The sequence below is a fragment of the Oxyura jamaicensis genome, chromosome 6, assembly GCF_011077185.1.
Source record: "Oxyura jamaicensis isolate SHBP4307 breed ruddy duck chromosome 6, BPBGC_Ojam_1.0, whole genome shotgun sequence".
Classification (NCBI taxonomy): Eukaryota; Metazoa; Chordata; class Aves; order Anseriformes; family Anatidae; genus Oxyura; species Oxyura jamaicensis.
In genome coordinates, this window is record NC_048898.1 from 33,246,876 (window position 1) to 33,267,989 (window position 21,114).

Sequence of the window (21,114 nt, forward strand, 5' to 3'; positions counted from 1 at the left end):
CTTACAGGAATGGTGGTTCCTAGCAGTTCTAAACCAAAGAACGGAGCTGATGCTTAATGGAAATTAGATGGACCTGGGAACTAACACGGAGTATAAAATCACTGCGGTACCTACTGGCTAAAAATAATTTTCAGCATGGTGTGGGAGAAGTGCCTGTAGCAAATCAGTGTGTGGAAGCGCGTGATGCTCTCAGGGAACTCGGCACAGCTACGCGATGTGCCACGTTGGAAGTGAAGATGCACTTTGTCTGTTGTAACCTCAAACCTGCCGTTTGTAAGGTCACCTGCGTTAGGGTGGAAATAGCTTCGTGTCGCTCACACTTCACTAAAAGCTCTCATGATTCGGGTTCGTCTCTCGGTACCTAGCCTGAGTGGTTCTAAATGCAATACACTATGATAACATGTTACACACTTGCAAAAACATTTTATTACAAATTACATTGTTATGGTACGATAGAACACGATATGTAATTGTAAGCAAGACTATGTATGTCAGCTTTTCCATTGTTAAAAAAATGTAAAAAATTAAAAATCTGCAACTTCTTAAGAAAATAGCCTGGACATGTACAGAACACGCCGTGAGAACTTTCACTTGTAGCTCTTACATGTTTCACCAGTGACTTTCCTCTGACATGGTAGCTGATGACAGAACACCGGTCTCCGGATGAGTCAGGAACCGCACAGAGATCGTTGGGTTTGGTGTCAGAGTCCCTGCACACAACAACGTTAAGAATAGATTTATGGGAAAAGCTACTGATGAGGTGACGCTAACGATCTGTAATTGATTGCCATTGAGAGATGCTTGATTTAATTACCTAAACTGAATGGCATGTTAGCATGTATGAGTTATGAAGTATTACCGCTATTTATTACTGAATATCGCTGTATTTGCGTGGTATGTCCGTATTTGATGCTTCTTTTTAGGAAAAATAAATAGATTTTCTTGTTTGGAAATATTTGGGTTTCTAGAACATGTAAGGTGGGCTGCCCTGTAAACAGTTCTATATATTTAATTAAAAACACTATAAAATACATGAAACACATATTTTTTTTACCAGATGAAACAATTGCACTTCCTTCCCGGCACACAGGACCACTCAGCTTTTCTTCATCCCTCAGCCTTCACAGCAGTATTCTGGGACAGTGCTTATGTTTGTACAAGAACTCGGAGCCCTCTTGAAGTCACTACAAAGGTGACTTTTTCATTAAAGCACGCTGAAAGTAATTTCAAGGTGGACATAACCATCTCCTGCATTTCTGTTCCCTTTTAAACCTCCTTTTCCTATTTTTCCCCAAACCAAACAGCATGTGATTTTCCTCAAATTTTCTTGTAGTAACGGGCTTTATGTCGAGCTAAGAAACGGTGTAAGTGAAAGCATTTCCACTTTGTTACTATGTGCAAGCTCCTCTGCTAATGATTACTTTTCTTCCACCTAAAGACTGAAGAATTTGTATCTTAATGATGCTGCAGGGTGTGCAATTTCAAAACCAACTTAGAGGAACCCAGTTTCTGACGCTGTATGGTTCAAATGATCTTACCTCCTTAAAAAAAAGGATATTCCCAGTCCCATGCTGCTTCAGCAGGAGATTTTTTTCCACAAATGGTCATTTTTGGTAGGAGTGTAATGACAGTAACAAATACTTAAGGGAAAGGGTTCCAGTTTATAATTCCGAGCAAAATTTTAAGTGTCAAAAAAAAAAAAGAAAGACAAATTTGGTTCAGATTTGTTCCCTAAGTGCATTGGTCGTTAAATACAATGAGTAGATGTAGATATAAACTCTAATGTGTTGGTTGGGAAACCCATCTGAGAAGCCTGGTAAATAAATAAATAAATAGCTCTTAAAATTGCTGCTTCTTCCAAGCAGGTTTCAAAGCATAATGCGTACTATAAAACTTATGGTGCCTTTTGCAGTAATGTAGGGGTTTTCCAAAGATTGCATTAGAAAAAGATACTACGTTATGGCGAACGCCAGCAATTGGTAGAGCTTTTTGTTGTTCTGTTTTTTTTTTTCCTGTGCCAGAATGTGTCATTTAGACCTTTTGGGTACCAAAAAATTAAAAGTGAGCTCTAGGACAGTTTGTCCTGTGGCCTTGACCCTGTCAGCTTGGTGTGGTTAAAGGTTTGTCCTGAATTTGGGAGATTTCTAGCCGCTCGCCTGCTGGAGGAGAGCAGCGGACTTCTTCTGGTGATGAGGACATAGCTAAATTAGAAATGACGGTGCGTTGTCGAAATGTGATAGCTTGGTTGAAGTCTACAACACGTGAAGGCAAATATACACATAGTCACGTCTTAGAGAGTATTCATGGTCTCGGACCACATGAAAAATTGTGCTTTGTCCAGGATATATGTGCTGAAAACTGCACTCCCCGATCAACATGGATTTGTAAAACTGAAGACCATTGCAAACGTAAGGCTTGCTTGCTTTTTTCCCCTCGTTTAAAAGACGACAAACCAAACCCCCAGAAGGCTTTAAAACAATAGTGATATTGCGCTGCGTACAGGATGACAGCCTACGATTGAACAGGTTAGAATGTGATGCTCTCAGATCTAAAGGGGGAGGGGGGGAATAGTTTTACTTTCCATTTTGTACAAATTTCAATTCAGGTTTTACATCCCACATTGGTGAACCGCAAATAAAAGTTGGCAAGGTGTCAGGTACCGCCTTGCTCCCGAACACAAGTTCCTAGGTACAAAGGCCTTTTTGGTACATACGGTGAGAGCTGAACGCGGCCGGCGGCGGCAACAGCATCGGCCGGCAGCACGGATCAAGCTGCAGAGATCCCTTTGTAGATGATTGACAGAACTCCAGATCTTCTTCAGAGAAGGCCTTGAACTCCCCACGTGATGGACTTGGTTAAAGGAACCAGAGTTTCCATCTTCCATGCTTTTTTGATTCAGTTTTGGATTTTTGCTTGGGAGTTGAGGAGTAGCTCTCCTGAGAATAAGGCAAAGGTGCAACCTGAGTTTCCTCGATAGGATGAAGTTTTCTCAACACTGGCTGTAGTTTATCTTCTTGCTGCTTAAAATCCAATTCCACACTAAAATTGGGAAGAAAAAAGCAATTAGCTGTTATAGGATAATCTAGCTACTACACACGTCCTGGGCGCTCTGCTGCTCTGTGGATGGAGAGAACTTTTTCTTCTGAAAAAAGCTGCCGAGTTGGTGAGAGGTAAGAAGGCTGACTGGCAACTTGTTTACCTTAGCTGTTTCTTGCAAGTTGTACCATGAAATTAATATCCCCAAATTACCATCATATGTACGTACGTATCTATGAAAAATAAATGCATTAAAAACCTAATTCTCCTTTACACTGTGAACCTTCTGCATATGCACATAGCCCTCTAACGAGGAGAGTAAAATACGACCTACTAAGCCTCTGCTGTGAATGAGTGCTGAGACAAAAACAGCTGGGGATGTAGATTCATTTATTTAGCTGATCAGATCTGTAGGTAAAAGGCAAAGAACGCGTTACAGTAATAGCTAGTATGTGTTTGTTTTGTTTCATTTGCTTTTAAAATTTAATAGCGATAATAATTGCTAAATAAATACAAATAATAAAAAAGCAATAAGGGAAACACTTGTTTAGTCTTGAAGCATGCATTCAGAAATCTACTTAAGATCCAGATTACACCTCCTGAATTCTAAGGACTCTCCACTACAAAATCCAGCTAGCAATTAAGAAACATAATAACGATGAAATTATAACCCTTATTTCAACAGAGAGAGCTACACATTCAGGGTTAGCTTATAAAACAAATCACATTACGAACTTCAGCGAAATACTAATTTTATCTGATCCTCAAAAACCAATCTAGGCCGCGTACATTCAAATACCTGAAACGTCATGGTTTAAATTGCATTTGGTGTGCCAACCTCTGGCCAAGTCCTACAGCGAGCGTTTTCATCCTGTCTTGGGCATTACGTTGCAGCTGGGTATCGGAGGATGAATTTAGGAGACAGTGAAATTAAGGAGACGTTACGGAACGAATAGTGTAACATCTTCCTTCCCTATATGCTGCTTGATATTCTAACATCAGTGGTTTGAGTTGAAGACTGAGTGCATCATTTGAGACATTTGAGGGGCTGCCCTCTCAACTCTACCATCGAGGTTTCATGGGGTTTGCACTGACTACTTCTGATACCTCAAGGCTGCAACAAATATACGAGGTTTCTGGATGTCATTTCATTTTAAAAATTATTAAATGTGTTTTCTGAGTTCTTTCAGACGTTGTTTGTTTGGAGTAAGGTATCTGAGAAGCTATGCTTCTTTATACCATCTGTGGATTTAGGTGAATTTTATTTTCCTCGTAGATTGGTGGAGAGGAAATCAAAAGTTTGGTAGGAAAAGTTTGGGATATTGGAAGGGTGAGGTGGGTTATTGGGTGGCTTTTCCCTGAGAAAGCCAAGTTTCTCCTATCAGGAGAACTTCCAGTGAAGTCCCTAAAAGCGGGTGCTGGAAAGTTGTCAGGTTTTTTATTTATTTTTTAATCTGGCTGTAAGACTAGCACCTAGTTTAACGGTTAAACACATACCGAGTAAAACAGTCAGCATTTCAGTCATTTGGAGTGGTTGGAGAAACTTCCCAGTAGTCAGCGGAGAACTTTTCTAGGTAAGAATTGAAATACTCAAAATCTTTTTCCTGTCTCCATGTTCTTAAATGGTAAAAAGGCATTTCAAAATGAAGAAAAATATATCTCTATATATTTAGATTTCAGATACACCTTAGAACTGCCCCTATGACCACTGAACTGGCTGTAGACAGAAGCAGCACTAGATATTCTGTTACTACAGAGGCATGCTCCAAGACCACTGCATCTAATATTCATCCTCATTAAGGAAAGAGCAGAGCAGTCTTCAACTCAGTAACGTGGCCATGTTTCCAGTTTAGCTGGTAAAAAGCAGTTGGTTAGATAACGGCGGTGTTAATTTTGTGGGAAGATTGGGATGTCAGTTGATTGCGAATGTCCCAGCGCATAAATGCCTTGAGGAATACACTGGAAGAATCTCAACGAAATAGATTCTTGTCCAAGAGCTCTGCAAATCACATTTAAGGCAGCACAGGAATCTGTGCAGGCTTTGGCTGATGTTAGAGTTGGCTTGTTTTTCAGTGTCGGTTTGGGGACAGGAGGAGGCATTTCAGTTCTGGCACTGGCACAGGTCGTTTTACTACTCTGAAAATGTTATCCGTACGTTCGGCTGGAAAGCTCTCTCAAGACTTACTCAAAATTGATGTAAAAGAATCTTGTAAAAGCCAAACCGAACCAACTCTGGAGTAGAATACTTTTTTTCCATAACCAATTTGTATTAAGGATGGACTGCAAGAGAAGAGCTCTGCTAATCCTAGTCCATATGACAAAAACCCATTATTGTCGTTCCCTACTGCATAAAACCATTTGCAGCTCATTTCAAGCTGTTTATCTATTTACATCAAAATAAATATTTTTTTCCTTCTAAAAACTATAAAGAGGATAAAGGGAAATGCACTTTATCTCTTATAGCTGTGTACATTTTGCAGGAGAATTGTTATCTATCAGGATCAATTTATTTAGCTTTGTCGGTTTCCTAATGTAACTGTTCCTTTGAGGCAAATGATTTGTTTGCTTGCAAACTTAGGATTCCGTGTGTACTTGTTTGTGCTGCAGTAATAACACAAAAACCTTATTTTGTAATTTTTCATATTTTTCTGAATTAGCTGTAGCTGATTTTATTTTTGGTTTCCAGCTTTCTATCGAACAGATGGAATACGATTAAATTCAGCGAGCGTTACGTATTTGTGTGGCTTCCTTATATTTCGTTACAGAGCGGTGGATATTCTTTACAGACGGTTCTCCTATCTTTCCAAACCTGGCATTTGAGAACTAGTTTTTGTCACCTGGCACAGCTCTGTCGATATTGCTTTGCTTTGTGGCATTTCTGTATCCTAAGTATCGATAGGTTTCCTCTCACTGACCTTTTCCTGAGGGGGAAAAAAATCTTTCCTTTATGCCACGTGGTCTGTTTCACTTCCAAATGGCCTCTTTCAGGTCTTCAGGCCTCCCCGTGACACCTGCAGTTACCATGTAACTGAGGGCTGTGTGCTCCTCTAACACTACTCATTATGGAGCTCGTTACTGGCATCAGAAGTGTTTTATCCATAGCACGATGACAAAACAGTGTATTTTTCAACGGTCAGGCCAACAACTACGAATACCACCAATTGTGAATAAGCCCTACAAAAACGAGACAAACCTAAATATCAGGAGCAGTGCCAGTCTCACAGCCGTTTGCCTGGCACGTCCCTTCCGAGCTAGCCGCTGCCTGACCCGCGGTGCTGCGAGGCGCGGAGTGCCCCCACCCGCGGGGCCTGTCTCAGTTTTTGCCTGTGCGCAGTGCAGTGCAGTACGTAGGCTGCTTTTCTCAACAGCTGTAAGCAGCAAAATTTTGTCTCTGATAAAAAAAAAAAAAAAAAAACTGTTTTCCCCCCCAAAGCAACTGTCTATTCACAGGGTTTGTAACAGAAACTACACCTTTGCGCATGAGGCAGCGTATATGTCCCATGAAAATTTGAGCAAATAAAATTTCGGAGAATTGGAGAATTTTATTTCGATGTACTCATTAAACGCAGGCAAGAACTTGGTAATTAAAATCTCTGCGATTGCAGTGAGGGCTGCATTTAGTGCCCAGGGAGCAGCGAGGAGCACCCACAGCGCGGTGGCCCCGCTGTGCGGAGGCCTCAGGCCTGTGTCGGTACCTGGGGCCTGCCTCACGGTACAGGGGCTGACCCAGGCGCAACTCGGGTGTCTCACTCAAAGTAGCCAACTCACTCAGCCTGCTGTATTTTCTGGTTAACCCCATCTTCTGAATCCCAAGCTCTGGATTAGGGATTGGTGTGGTGGGTTTTCTGTTCTTGGCTTCGTGGCGTCTCTAATGATTTTGAGAATTTATGGTAATGAGTGTTTATTTTTTGCATGCTGCTGGTAGAGTGAACTTTTTATAATTTTGTTGCTGTATAAGGGATTGAAAACAGTTTGAGGAGTCATAACCACTTGGTTTTAAACATATGGGACGTGGGAGCGGATCTAGCAACAAGCTTAGCGATTCGGATGGGCTTTCATCTTTCCTGACATAGTCACACGTTATTAATGTGCCTCATTTTAAGGCGCTGGATGCTAACAGTCTGGTGCGTTGGCTACTTGTAAGATTGCAGAATTGGAGCAGTTCGGGTTCAGCACCAGGTTTCTCAGGGCTTTACCCCGTTGGCTCTTGAAATCTCCAAGGATGGAGTTTGCACAGGCTTGGGGCTGTGATCCCCATCAAGGTTAAAACCAACTTTCCTCCTGTTCAACCACAGCCTTTCTTTCACTTGACGCTCCCTCTGTTTCCCTTTTTACTACCTCGTTTATAATTTTTAGGCCCAAATCCTACAAGCATTTGACGAGAGGTTTAAGTCTAAAGCAGGCTACGTGAAGTACGAATTAAAGAACATCATTGCCTCTTCTTCTGGGTTGTGTTAATAGGATGACATGGAGTTAGTGCGTGCCGCATCTTGGAAGATCAGGATCCAGATAAGCACAAATAACTTGAAAAATAGCTTAAAGCACTTGCAGTCAATCCCTTTTTTTATAATTTCCTATTTCAGCCTGAATATCGCAGATGCCTAGGATGCAAAGCATTGTCAGTGCTGGGAAGCTGTTAAGATCAAAATTTTCAACTAAACGTGTTACAGACTAGAAGTGAGGTGAGAAAGAATGTAAGTTAATTAGTATGGGTAGGAAATAAGATGGTGAAAATTTCTAGTCTGATCCTTCAGTTACCCGATTCTGTTATACCGATACCATCTGAGGAATTTATGTCTACTTGTCTTACTTCATTTTGTATGCCGTATTTATGTATTTTCATAATTATCACTATGTCTAACCTTTACAATTGAACTACTTCCACGTGGCCTCTGTGCTACCTAGTTGACTTACGTCACCGTGATTTTAACCTGTAACAGCTGCTGGTTTATTGAGTGTTACATTTCATGGATTCTAATAATAGGTTTTCAATTAAATAGCTGGAGCATGCCTTAAAATGTCACTGACAAAATTAAATACTGTAAAACAGCGTATATGATTGCAAAATTCTAAAGGGATAACAAATAGCCAAATTAGTGCTTGCTGCAGCTCTGAATATTTTTTTTTTCCCAAGAGCTACAATAGTACAGTCTTGATTTAAGTTTATTTGTTCCCCTGTGCAGAAATTGGCCAGCGATTTGATCATTTCCAGAAGCTAAAGTAACCTTGTAAAAGCTATGGAGTATTTGTGACCTTTTTGACCAGAGGGAAGCCTAGCATGAATTCCTTAAGATACTCCTTCACAGAGATAATTCCTGATAAAGGCCGTAGAATAACGCACAAAAATATTAAACAGAAGACTCATTTTCTCATAAAGATTCCTTTTCGAGGATTAAAATTCATGAGGGATGGTAATTTAAATAGAAACGGAAAGGGCAGTTCCACTAAAAGATAATCATGGAATAAAACAGCCTATGAAGATTTTAGTGCACATGGGTTTGGGGTGTGATAGATTTGGTACAATTTCTGCATATCAATGTGATTTCTTCTTAATAACAAGATCTTGCTAGACCTCAGCATTAAGCTGACTTTGTGCTGACAGTTTACCCTAGTAAGACTTACTCTCTATACTTAAAAATAATGGTGAATCTGCATTTAGCTTGGAAAGGATATATGGATAATATTTTTTTGGTATATTTTTATAAGGTTTATTCTGTAGTTTGTAAAAGACAGATGATTTTGAAACTGTTTTGTGGCCTTTTGTTACGAGATGGGGATACTGATGGGGTGGATTAAGGTTTGACACATCAACACCAGACAAAAAGTTTGCTTATTTTTACTAAAGATGTCATTTTTTGACTACAAATCTAACTGCTGTCTGGCGATTACTACAAAAAACAAGATGCAAAAACACTTTTTTACTATTTTAGACTGTTGCCTTGTAGCTGGGACGTGGTCATTAAAAGCTCTGTTGATAACATTGCAGCAAAAGAGTCTTGAAGCTGTCTTTGAGCCTAGAGCTCCAGAAGACGTGGCACAACTGATCCTGTCCCTATTAGGATCCCAGTGACAGCAGGCTGCTGAAACCTTTGGGGTAATTGCTCCAGCCTTTCCCTGCCTTCACAGTAGCAGCTAAATGGGTGCTTAATTGGCAGTGGAAGCAGCGAATTGATGTGTGCTGCAGGAGGAGGATGCAGTTAATGTTGCTCATCTCATGCAATGGAAGAAGTCTGACCTGTGTTAGAATTTGTCAAGTTCCTGAGCCTATTTCCTATGGCAGCAACAGGTAAATTTTTGAGAGAAATGGGGAATCAAATTTAGATGTCTCTTTTCCTACTGATTCCTGAGTAGGAAAGTTTTTAATTTTGGGGACCTTCTATTTTTAACAGTTTGATGTTTGAACGGTTTCCTTTTTATTAAAAAAAGGAAAAAGTAACCTGGATTTCCACTTTTCTTTAATTCTGAAAAGTATGTATTCTTTTCAACATTAAGACAATGTAAGAATAGATTTGGAATACTAGTAAAAAATACATCATATGTAAAACAACTATTTTCAAAATCATCTTCTACTTGAAATGTTAACTAAAAGTATGAGCATTTTTGATCATAAAAAGCAACAAAAATAGCTTAGAGTACAACAATGATTTGTGTCTTCCACATTGTCTAGATGTGGAAGCTTTTGTGCTAGATGATATTAATATTCTGAGGAGTCATCTTGAGGAGAAGAATTTAATTACAGTGATTGTTTCTGCATTCTAGCTCCTCATCTGCTGTACTTGACACCACAGCAGGTAGCTGGATTGTCAGTAGGGCAACTGATTCATTCCTCTAAGATGCTTCAGTTTAAAAATAGAGGTTTGAAAGACCTCCTAAGTATTTTTTTTAATGTTACCGTGTTAAAAATTGAATTGCATTTTCAACAGCAAAGCCAATTATGGAAAAGTTAAGGTGTTCTCTTTGAGTTCTTGACCTGGGTGTTGGCTACGTTTTCTTTGGTCTCCCCTATCTACTGCTTGTGTGAAGGAGCTCACGATGTGGGAGGGCAGTGGGTCCAAGCTGGGTAAAAGTACTTCTACTAGTATCATAAAAGCAGTCAGGGGAACATGCTAGGGGTGGGACATGATGGCCCTCTGGGTCTGAATGCTGACTTTACTGACAGCTGGCTGGGGCCAGCACCCTCAAAGGTATTCAGGTTTTCAGTGCATCTTGAAAGGTTTAGTCTGAGCGCAGAGGCTTTAATCTCTGTCCCTATAACGTGTTCGTTCTTAACTGTAACTGTGTGCAAGGTTTGTCACGCAGCCCTTTACAGAGGTGCTGCCTGTATCCTTGTACGCAGAGTTCAGGTTTAAGAGCGGCTTTAGCATCCTCCCTAATGAGATGCCTCATTTTGTTCAGAGGTTCCAGCGCTGTAGTATTTGACTTGTGGAGAAGCCGAAGATCCTACAAGGCAATGTGTCTTAGTGGTGGTTTTATCAGCGAATTTCTCTTTTATCCTTTCTGGCTGCTTATCTTGTCATAGTAATTCAGTCTTCTCAGAGTTGCCCTGTTTTGCGCTGTCTTCTGGTTTTAGACTTCTTGCCTGCAGCATATGTTCTCCTACTGTGTCAAAAAGCTGAGCTGATTTTTGCTAAAACTTCCCCTGGAAACGCTGCTTTGGGCGAATGCCCTGCATGGATAGCTTCAGTCCAAATGGCTGTTCTGGTGGGAAATGCTGGGGAGCCGGCTGGTAACGTGTGTGGAGGGAAGCACTTCAAATCTGCATGGCTGCGTGCCTTGCATTTACAGTGCATGTAAAAGGTAGAAAATGGGAAGTTCCTTACTTTTAAACCTGCTGACTAGAAATAAGTCCTTTAAAAAGAGTGGTTTTGAAACAAAAAGAGTGTCTCTGATGACAGAGTGCTGTGTTGCAACTTCCCAGTCTGCCCTGAGAAAGAAATTGCATGGGATGAGCAAACAGGGCAGTAGGACAGGCCTTTGTTATTGATATGCTTCTACATACCCGTCTAAAGGAGAAATAAATAAATCGGTTCCTTCCCTGCACAGAACAGCGTCTTGCTCTTTCCTAGTTAGCTGGTAAGGAGAAAAGATGGAGTTGAAGTTTTCCATCCTTTCTCCTTTCACTTCCAGGCAGCTTGGGTGTAACGTATGAATAGGTGCAGGTCTTCCACCTGAGTCAGAAACCGAGTAGAGAAACAAGGGGGGGGGAGTAGTTTTTAGGCCTAGACAGCATTTGTACATTCATTTTAGTTTGTATCTTAATTAATAACAGTCTTTATACATTGTCATCTGCACTATATTGCCTGATTTTCTGAAATACTTGCTGCTATGTTTCAGAAGGTAATCTAGAAATAAGTTTTCAGAATATTTTATCCCTTTGTACGGTAAAGAGAAGAAATTCCTGGTAGAATGATCATCTGAGTCGCGTTTATTTTCATCTTACCTGCACCACATGTAAACATGCGGTTGCTTTTCTGTAAGACTCTCAGTAATGGAGGATGATAATTAAGCTGTCAGTATGAAACACATCATCAGACTCCTGATGGCTTCATGTCATGCCCACTGATTATCTGTTACTCATTCATTACATAGTACGTGGCAAAACGGGTCTCTCAGCTGATAAACTTCAGGAGGTGAACCTCTGCTTTAGAGAAAAATGCAAGTTATCCTTTCACCTTCTGCACCTGATCCTGTTCTAGCAAGCAAACTGCAAGTGTTTCCTTCTGGAGGAGAAATTCTAGCAGGTATCACCCATCTTTAACAAAGCCGTGAAGCAGTTTTGTTGTTTGTAGGTTTGACAGTAACGAGCCAACCTGTATTCACCTTATGGAACCATACACCTTCAAAACACGTCTGTCAAAGGGGCTTTTTGTATGCATGCGGCGAGTCTGCACTTCTGTGTTGCGTGAAGACTGAGCAGGTCTGATTGGAGGAAGGTAGACGTGCTGTTCGTGTTGAGCAGGACGTATTTGCCCTGTATGTTTTACAAACTTACCTACTACAAATGTGAGAGTATGTAAAAGCCTGGGTAGTAATGTCATCGCACTGATTAAACTGCCTACACTGAATCTGTACCTGATTATCTTTGCTCTAAAATCTCAAAATTGCTTCCTGAGTCCGGCTGTTAGTGCTACGAAATCAATTTGGCACGCTGAGCTGTTGGACAGGAATTGGACGTATCTCTAGGTACGTGACAGTGCAGCTCGCAACTTGCAGCACTTCACGTCTGAGAGCTGCAGCGGTGCACTGACCAAAGTCACCTATTTCTGGTGTTAGGCTTGGAAACAGAAGCCTGTTGAATTGAAATAATTCAGTGAAGGTGAATTTATTTTCTGTTTTTTAAACTGCTTCTGTGTATTGAGAGAAAACAAACACCATTTTAATGAGGGCTACCATTTGATCTTGCATTAACGAATAACTAGGTGCTCTCAGTAAGAAGTGGGAAGATGAGCATTTTAACCTACCTGTAGATAATACACGCACTGTTCCTGCACGTGTCGCAGTTAGCCGTGTCTTGACCAGTCCGATATGAAAGCCTACAAACATAAGAACACGAGGTCATTAAAAAGTAATTTATTTTAACATGTTTTTGCCTTCTGTCATTGCTTTTCATAGAAATAAGAACTTTTTTTTTTTTTTTAAAAAAAAACAACTTTAGCATCGACCATAGTCTAGCTATTAGGAAACCAGGATCAAAAACAGCACGTTCAGCTCCCTGAGCCATGAGATGAGGCCACGTGGAAAGCAGGTGATTAATGACCGGGAGGAGAAAATACCAGATTTGTTTCAGTAATACTTTGTACAGTGATGAAGAGGGAAAACAACAAGGAAATGAAGTTCAGTGAACCTGGTTTTTTACATAAAGCTTCAGTGCAGCACAGCGCCAAACCATCACTGGGAATGGACGCGGCGCAGGCGAGGCAGTGCTGCTCTGCTGCTTTCTTGCCTTGTCAAGTCCATCAGGCTTTTCTAGTTACTTTTCTAGTGTTTTTTTTTTTTCCCAATTTGTGTAAAATACAGGCTAGTATCTGCAGTTTCCTCCTAGTTGCTTGTAAAACAAACGGGAAAATAGCTCGTCTGTGGAAGTTTGAAGATTTTGGCTCAGGTTAGCAGTAATTTAAGGGCATGCTTCTGAGCTCTGGTTCTGTGCTGGAGCTTGAGCCGTGCCTGGCCTTACCCGGGGACAGAGGGCCTGCTTCTCGGCTTCCCTGGCACCGTAACAATCATGGAAAAAAACGATGTTTGTGGAAATACTGACTTAATTCTTATGTAACAAAATATCAGGCCTCTCTAATACAAAATTTTAATGCAAAATGATACACAAATTGTTCCTGTGCCTGTCCCTGGCACGGAAAATGAACATCCTACGCTGTGTCATTCCCCCTTACTATTTAAAAAGCTTTGAGTATTGTTTTAGAAGCTTATTAAGCCACTTAGATATATATAATGTAAAACAAGTTTATTAGGCTCCTTATAAATACACATTTTATGGAAAACTTATTCTTTTAAGAGAGAAGAAATCTCTCCGTGTGACCTTGAAGGCAGCGAGCGAATCTGACGCTCACTGCACCAGGCTTGTCTTTGCAGGTGGCATTCCTGCTTCCACTGCGACGACCGATGTATAAATGGCGCGGGGTGCTCGGGCCCTGGGAGTAAAGCTCCTCACACCGCGCTCCCACGGGCAGCAGGTAACGGGGCGGATCTGCTGCTTGACTGTGAAGGCACTTTCTCCTTCTGAAAGCAAAATGCAAGGCAGAGCTCGTGCTGTTCCGGGTTGTTTCTTTTTATTCCTTCCTATTTTAGAGGACTTGGGACGTGGTGGTTCTAAAACCTGATACCAGGTAATACTTCGGAAATGTTTTTGTGTTCAGAATTAATGTCCAATTAACTGGACTGCTAAATTTGGACACATCTACAAAGCCAGGTGTGCAAAAGGACTTTGGCAAGGCAGAACTCTGTATCGCATGCTATTCCCTGGGAGGATGGGGACACACGGCGCTGCTTTACACCTGCTTATACCTAATTTTTGTTCCTTGGAGGGCTGAAGCCGTTTCTGTTTTCAGTTCCCCGTTAAGATCCTCCTGGAGGCAGACACTCAACTTGGCACGGCTGCATTAAACTTGGGCTTGTAAAATTATTTTTCCAAGCTATTGATCGAATACTAAAAACGGTCGCTGAGAGACCCGGCCCCTGAAGTTCACAGATCAGCTGCTGGAAGCCTTTATTTCCCGCAGACAGGGCGGCAGTTAACGACCACCTCGGGAGGAACGCGGCACGGGTGCCTGAATGCCTCTGTATAGATAAAGGCATAAACGCGCCGTGCTGGGTGCCAGTTTTTTTCATTAGATGTCACTTGGGACGTTTTTATTTCTCCATGTAAGCCTGCAAAGTACCTTTTAATATACAGGTAATTAGCTGCCTCGTAGACTAACGACCTCCTGCTCTCTGGCAGTCTGTGCTGCTCCTGCACCACGCTGCTGGTCTGTGCTGTGTGTGGCTGGCCGGCCTCTCTGCAAAGGGCTCTGTCGAGGTTCTCCAAGCCCACTGGGGCTACAGTTTGCTCTGATAAGTTATCAGAGTTATGTATCCCAGGTTATGTATCCCGCCTATACCTGTCCCCCGGCTCCTCGTGCGATGAGCGCTGTCACAGGGTGACAACGACAAGTTTCTATTTATTTTATTTTATTCTCACCTCTTCCTCATCCCCCAGTTTCAGCCAGGGATGAGGAAGAGGTGAGAATTTCCTCTTTGAAGGAGAGGGGAGACCTGCTTTGCTTGGTCTTCCTGTGGATGTGCCAGTTCGGTCATGAACTGTGGTCCTGCTTCCATAACCTGCAATCTTAACTTCTAAAGCATATGATGATCTTTTAATGCTTAAAAACATATTTCTAAATTTATGGTACAAGGCAGGCTCAACCTGATAAAAAGAACGATCCTTTGGTATCAGCATGAAAAATGATCCGAATTTGCTCACTTGGAAATGCCGGCTTCCCAGCTGCCACGTTCAGCACTGTTGCTTTTTGTCTCACTGTCACCCACAGACTGAACTGTCCACAACGAGCTGCTCAAGTCTCACGGAATTTATCTTAAAGTATCGCTGTCCTTCTTGAATCTTTTCAGCTTTTCCAGGGAGGACTTTTCTTTCAAACTCCGGTTCAAGTGATGCTGCCTCTTCAGCCAGGCCTGCACTGGCCGAGTGGTAGTACAGCACAAACGCAATTACTTCGAAATTAAACCCTTTATAAAAGAATTCTGTTGCTTTTACCCCAGGGCTTTGGACTTTCTGGTTTTCACATAATTATCCCCATAAATGCTGCCATGGAATTTACCTACTTCATGCCAGCAAAGATTTTCCCATTAGCACGGTGGTTTTGCACGTAAACCTTACACGATGAGGTAAATACAAACGTAGTGAGAAACAGAGCAGCTAAAGATGGTTTTCCTGTGGGTGCTAACTGCTAGGAACAGTCTGCGAGCACGGTCTGGGCCCTGGGCTCAGATCAGTGTTCTGGTTGGGCTTCCTGTATGAGGTGCAGCATTTGGAGTGAGTGTCTCTCTCGTCTCCCTTATGAAAATAATGTCAAAGGGTTCAGGCTACAGACCAGTAATTTTTTTCTTTGTTGGTATAAACTCGTAAGCATTTTTCAATTTGTATTTAGATGTGTAAACGTGATGTTTTTCACGAAGATTCCTACCGAAAACTTGTTTGCTTTTTAGCAAACCGGTGGCTTTGGTCTGAGATCCAAAGCGGCGTGGTTCACTCCGCGCTGAGCGGTGCCCGGGAGCCAGGAGTTCCCCCAGGCTGCGACTCCCGTGTCGCTGTTAAGCCTTGCAGCTTCCTTTCCCACTTCTAACATCATGGTTTGGGGAATGTCGCGCTGGTTTGCATCCAAGAAATACTAGGTTTCGTAGCTTTGGTTGACAAAACTTGTGGCTGTTGGACAACCAGCTTTTGATTGTGCCCTTCTGGCTCGCGTTGCTTTTGATCTAACAAAAACCCAGTAGCTTCATCCTCTGCTCCTGCCTCGTGTTCCTGCTTCCGTACGGATGCGTGCAGATGGTCAGCGCCACGCGCTAGGGGCTGGGGGTGCTGGCGGAGGGATGGATACAGGTCACTGGCATTGCCATGCCTGCATCTAACTAGCTGGGGAACCCAGCAGAGGGTTCTTCAGACTCGGTGTTCCACGTGTGCTTGCCAGCTCCGCTGCCTGTTATTTCCAGGAGGCTTTTATGTTCTTGCATTCCTTTTAGCATTCTTGGCACAACCGGAGCTTAACCTCAATTAACACTTCCAAGTAGGAAAATACGATAACGAAGAGCAGCCATTTGCTGATACGGACTGGCGGTTACTAATAATAAGCAGGAATTTCAGAGCAGCCTGAAGGAATTACACCTTCAAAACCCCAGTGAAATGCAGAAGTTGTGCACCTGCTTGAGGCGTCTTTTGAAAATAGCAACCTTAAAACCATCTTTGCATTTGAGTAGGTTTTTGCAAATATAAGTTAGAGACCTGGCTGAGCTGAGAGGGAAGCTTCGGTCTGTATGTGCTGAATTCCTTCTGCTGTTCAGGAGCTCGCTAGGGAGGGGGCCCTAGTTCAAGTATCCTGAGCAAGTCTGGAAAACAAAACCTTACAAAGTGATTTGGAGGATAGTTCTGTTACATCTGGGCACCATTCCCTCTGGGATGCAGGCAGTGCTTCATATTAATGGAGTTACTTTAATGGCACGGCTTTACAGAAGTGACTGCGCTTCGGAGTGCTCTGCTGGGCGCGCTCGTTAGATGAGACTGATGCTCCTCGTGCTTTTACGTACCGCCACCACCAAGGAGCATAAACAGGCTTCAAGGACTTTTTTTGTTGGTGGTGATTTTACTAAAATAGAGTGAAACAAATTCTCTTAAGGAGGCAGCGAGGCTTTGAAGTTGTTCTGAAGTGCCAGCTCTGGGAAGCGCCCAGTAGCTGAGGCAGTGTGGGCCTTGGTCTCCTCGAGTCTGAACACCCGGGGATTGCTTCCGTGCATGGCCTCCTGCTGGGACTATACAGAGCACAGATAAATATACAGATATTTGTTATAAAATAAATACAGGAAGATCACTCGATGTGGTTGGCAGATAAAACTAAACCCTGCTTAGCCACAGGCTTAGTCTGACCCGGGCAAGATGTGGCACAGTACTGGGATGGAAAGCCTCCTCATACAAACACCTCTGTCAGCAAAACCCTGTTCCTGCTGGATTAACGGCTGCTATGGTTCCCCTCAGAAGCGGTGTTCGGAGCAGGAGACGCGTGCAAGGACACCGCACAAAGGTGTCCTTCACTGGTGTTCTTCACTGACGGTGGAGGATGGACGTGGAGATTCTGCGGTGCTCTAATAGCAGAATCATTTTCCCCATTTCTTTTCCTACCTTTCTTGTTATTACAGGGCTCATATTATTCATTTGGCCTCTGAAAGTACTTTGAAATGTACCGGAGCTCAATGGTGAGGGTTCTTAGGCTGTTTCCAAGCCAGTCATTTGTTGTTTTTTTACTGAATCCTGACAGTTGGAAGCAGATGACTAATTTTCTTTTTGAGGTATTTGCGCTGTGGGCGTATGGCATAACTCCCAAGACAGCAATTCAAGAGCTTTCACCCCGTAAATACATTTTTATATTGTACTCAGGTTAGTTAGGGAGTGAGGGTTTAAAAAAAACAACAAAAAACACAACAAAAACAAGCGACATATTTCAGGAGGGCTGCCTAGTGATTAAAACCCAACCAAACAACGCAAGGAAACAAAAAAAAAACAACCTTGTGAATTGAATTAAAAGGTATTTCAAGTGAAATCAGAAAATCTTGTGGCAATTATGAGTATTTGAGGTCTAGCATCTCTCTTGAATACCTTTGTGCCTCTGTCATATCACCAAAAAATGGGAAGGATAATTAAAAGTCCCTGTTGCTCTCCCACCCCCAAATCCACCTGATTTTTAAACGAACGTCTTCTGCACGCGGCTTCTGGGGTTCTGGGGGCCGATCTTTGTGCAGGCCCGTGCTGTGCCCGTGCCCTCACGCCTCCCTAGGTGCCAGGCTCCGGCCAGGCTCAGACTTTTACATGAAGAAGGACACAGCCGTGCGGTGTTTCTATAAGGGAGGGAATACAGGAGAAGTAAGAAGTCAGGCATTTTTTTCATAATTTCAAAGCAATTGAGATTTCGGTGCAAGCTCAAATACTTGGTGTGAAAGAAACACACGAGCCTGTGCCGGGTTAGGGTCGTAACTGTTATCAGCCACTGTACACAAACCGCAGGGCTGGTGTAAAATCCCAAGGGCTGCGCAGTGGCATAAAATTAAGAAGATGGAGTACATTGCTGGCCGGTGTTCTTGCTGCTTGGGTAGTGCTTGCAGGAAGGGCGGGGGATTTTACGGAGAGGGAAGAACAGAAGGAAGGCCCTTGGAAGTAAGTATGTCTCTGCAGGCCTCGGTACTTTGCTTGTTTCCCTAAATGCTGGTTTGATTTCACTGCAGTGCAGGAGAACCGCTGGAGAAGCAGCTCTGCGTCTGCCAGAGCTCTGTACGCAGATGCTCGGCAAGGTCCCATCTCACAAGTTTTTTCTGGGCTCGTGTAGATGGCAGTGAAGGGAACAAAGCTCCTCGTTTACCACAGCGATGCCCGAAGTCATGCCAGGTTGAAGTATTCCAGAGCATAAATTGTGTTGTTCATGGCAGGATACCTCTGCTCGTCCCCGCAGTCCCGTTTGGCTGAGGAGTTAGCAGACCGCGCTCAGATTCTCTCTCATCTTCTTGCCGATAACCAAGAGGAAAAAAAGAGTAGAACAGCCGATCCAAAGGGCTGTTCTCTTCTAGTTTATTCGTGCAACAATTGATGTGGTGAAAACCCCCCCATCATCCTGCTGCCCAGGTGCTGTTACTTAGAGGGCCAGGCACAGCTGGGGGTGTTGGGAGAGGTTTCCAGCAGCCCGCAGAAGGGCGCTTTGCCTTCACAGCTGCCCTGGGACCCCCCTGATCCCTACCCCACTGCCGAGGGAGAGGCAGAAACGAACTGTTACAATGAGGTGCTGCAGAAAATGTATGAATTGCGATCTGTTAAAGTGCTCCTTTTCTAAGTGCTTGCACATACCATGGAAAAATGGCTCGGTGAGTGGGAAGAACAACCTAGTACTGCCTGCAGGCAGCAAACGCGTGCCCACGTTGGGCTGTGCCGTGTATCTTCAATGCATTACCTATTCACTCATCCATCTGCAAAATCTCTCTGTGTTTGCAATGTCTAAAACAAAGCCACAACAAGAAGGTACGAAGCAGCGTAATAGTGTGGTTTTTTTTTAGGGTCTGAGCTGAGAACAGGACCTGAATGTTGTAACTGAGGGGGAAAGCCAGCGGTGATGCTGGGGGGGACACAGACAGACACGTGCCTGGGAGCTCTCTGGCATACGAGGCGTTTCCCTCCCATTTCTGAAACAGCCCATGGATATCTGAGTCCAGCCCAACTCCTCACTGTCCCTTCAGCTCTGTGAACGTGTCCTCCCTTGGGACTGACCTGCACATTTCTTTCTTAGCTCTGGAACTGGGCCAGCCAGGAGCCCCACCAGGTTAGAAACAAGACGCCCCTCTCCAGGCAAGCCTTTTTACTGAAATCGCCCATAGTCAAGATGCGTTTTTCCCCAGCCAGGCGAAAGCCAAGCGTACCCCTGTGTACGCACGTAAGGCTCAGAGGTAGGTGTCAATTAGGAACCTGGGCATTAATCTCTTGCAGAGCCATCACCGGTGAGAAACTTGACGCCATAAAGCTCGTTTTGCTCATTTTTACCTGACTGGGTAGAGATGTGGCTCACTGCTCTGTCTCTTTGCAATCTAATACTACGACATTCAAACTGCTGTTATTAAAGGATTACTCTAATTGTGTAAAGTGAAAACTGGTAATTCAGAACCTAAATAACATCCTCTTTTAAAAGACTGATTGAGCAGAACTCTCCTTGCAGGTATGTAATTTGGACAGCTCGGTGACAGTTGGAAAAGCTTCCCTTATGATCCGCGGCAATTCACAGGGATATATTTAGCAGGAACACCAGTCTGCTCACGCTTTTTTTCAGTCATTCATTGTAAGACTTCACCGGTATTTCTGTTTTTGAACAGTGGAAGTTTGCTTTTATTGGCCTTCGTGTCAGCGCAGCCGCCCTGATGTAAGTCTGGAGCCGTGGTTTCCCTTCCTGGAGGGCTGCTGAGCCCCCCCGAAACAGGGAGGCGGGGTCCTTCATCTGGTTTTTAAAATCTGGTGAATAGCAACCAGCTACAGATTGCATGATTTTTTTTTCCTGAATACGCCAAATGGTGTCTGCTCCAGCTGGGCTGTGCTATCTGCAGCTACCAGGCGGTATCTGTACAGATGAGTTCTGTGCCCCGAGACTGGGAGCGGTCCTCCCGTCGTTTCTGGAGAACACAGAGCGAGCACTAAGCTTCAATAAATCTGTGTAAAAAGGTTTTTTACCTAAAGGTTTAAACCTAAAGGTTTGCCCTTGCTTTTTATCCACCTTGACAGCGTGATCTGAAGCTCTGATTACAAGCAGTGGAATAAATTTGTTCAGCTCCTGAAGGAAAACAAAAAAGTATACCAAGTAGAATCCCCTCGAGCCTGGAGGATCTCTGAAACACTGTGCCGGGAAATACCAGCTGTGTGCCCACTCACATCGAACTTCAGATTGGTTTTCGGTGATCTGCTTCAGGGAGAGTGTAACAGGAGGCTAAACCTCGAATGATACGGGGTCTTGCAACGATCAGCCTGGCACATCCAGCTTTCAGTTGAGGTTACAGAGAATTTTAAATCAGAGGGCTCAAGGATGGCCGCGTGGCCGCAGCAGGTATTGAAATGGTCTCCGTGCTGTGCCACGCAATGAATTCTGCTCTAAAAAATACAAGGAGCTGAGGGGTGTCGGTGTGTGGCACGCTGCTCTGCCCTGCTTCGTGCTGGGGAGAGGCTGTATAGCTTGGAAAACCGGGTTACTGGCTGTGAGGGCAGGGACAGGGACTGCTGTGGGGGCCTGGAGCTTCTCCTGCTCTTGGGGAAGGGTAAGAGAGCGCCTGAGGTGGCTGAGG

General features: G+C 43.4%; 2 protein-coding genes across 4 annotated transcripts in view; one reads left to right on the top strand and one right to left on the bottom strand.

The window, feature by feature from the left end:
• The window catches only part of DOCK1 (dedicator of cytokinesis 1), a 271,261-nt gene that overhangs the window by 83,269 nt on the left and 166,878 nt on the right, over positions 1-21,114 (top strand). The gene's annotated exons all lie outside the window — the stretch shown is intronic.
• The window catches only part of INSYN2A (inhibitory synaptic factor 2A), a 41,352-nt gene continuing 20,644 nt past the window's right edge, over positions 407-21,114 (bottom strand). The window contains exons 4-5 of the mRNA XM_035329522.1: positions 12,498-12,569; positions 407-3,039 (exon numbers count right to left, since the gene is read on the bottom strand). Coding sequence (XP_035185413.1) covers positions 2,856-3,039; positions 12,498-12,569 — 256 coding nt within the window. The 3' untranslated portion in view covers positions 407-2,855. The remainder of the gene's footprint in view (positions 3,040-12,497; positions 12,570-21,114) is intronic.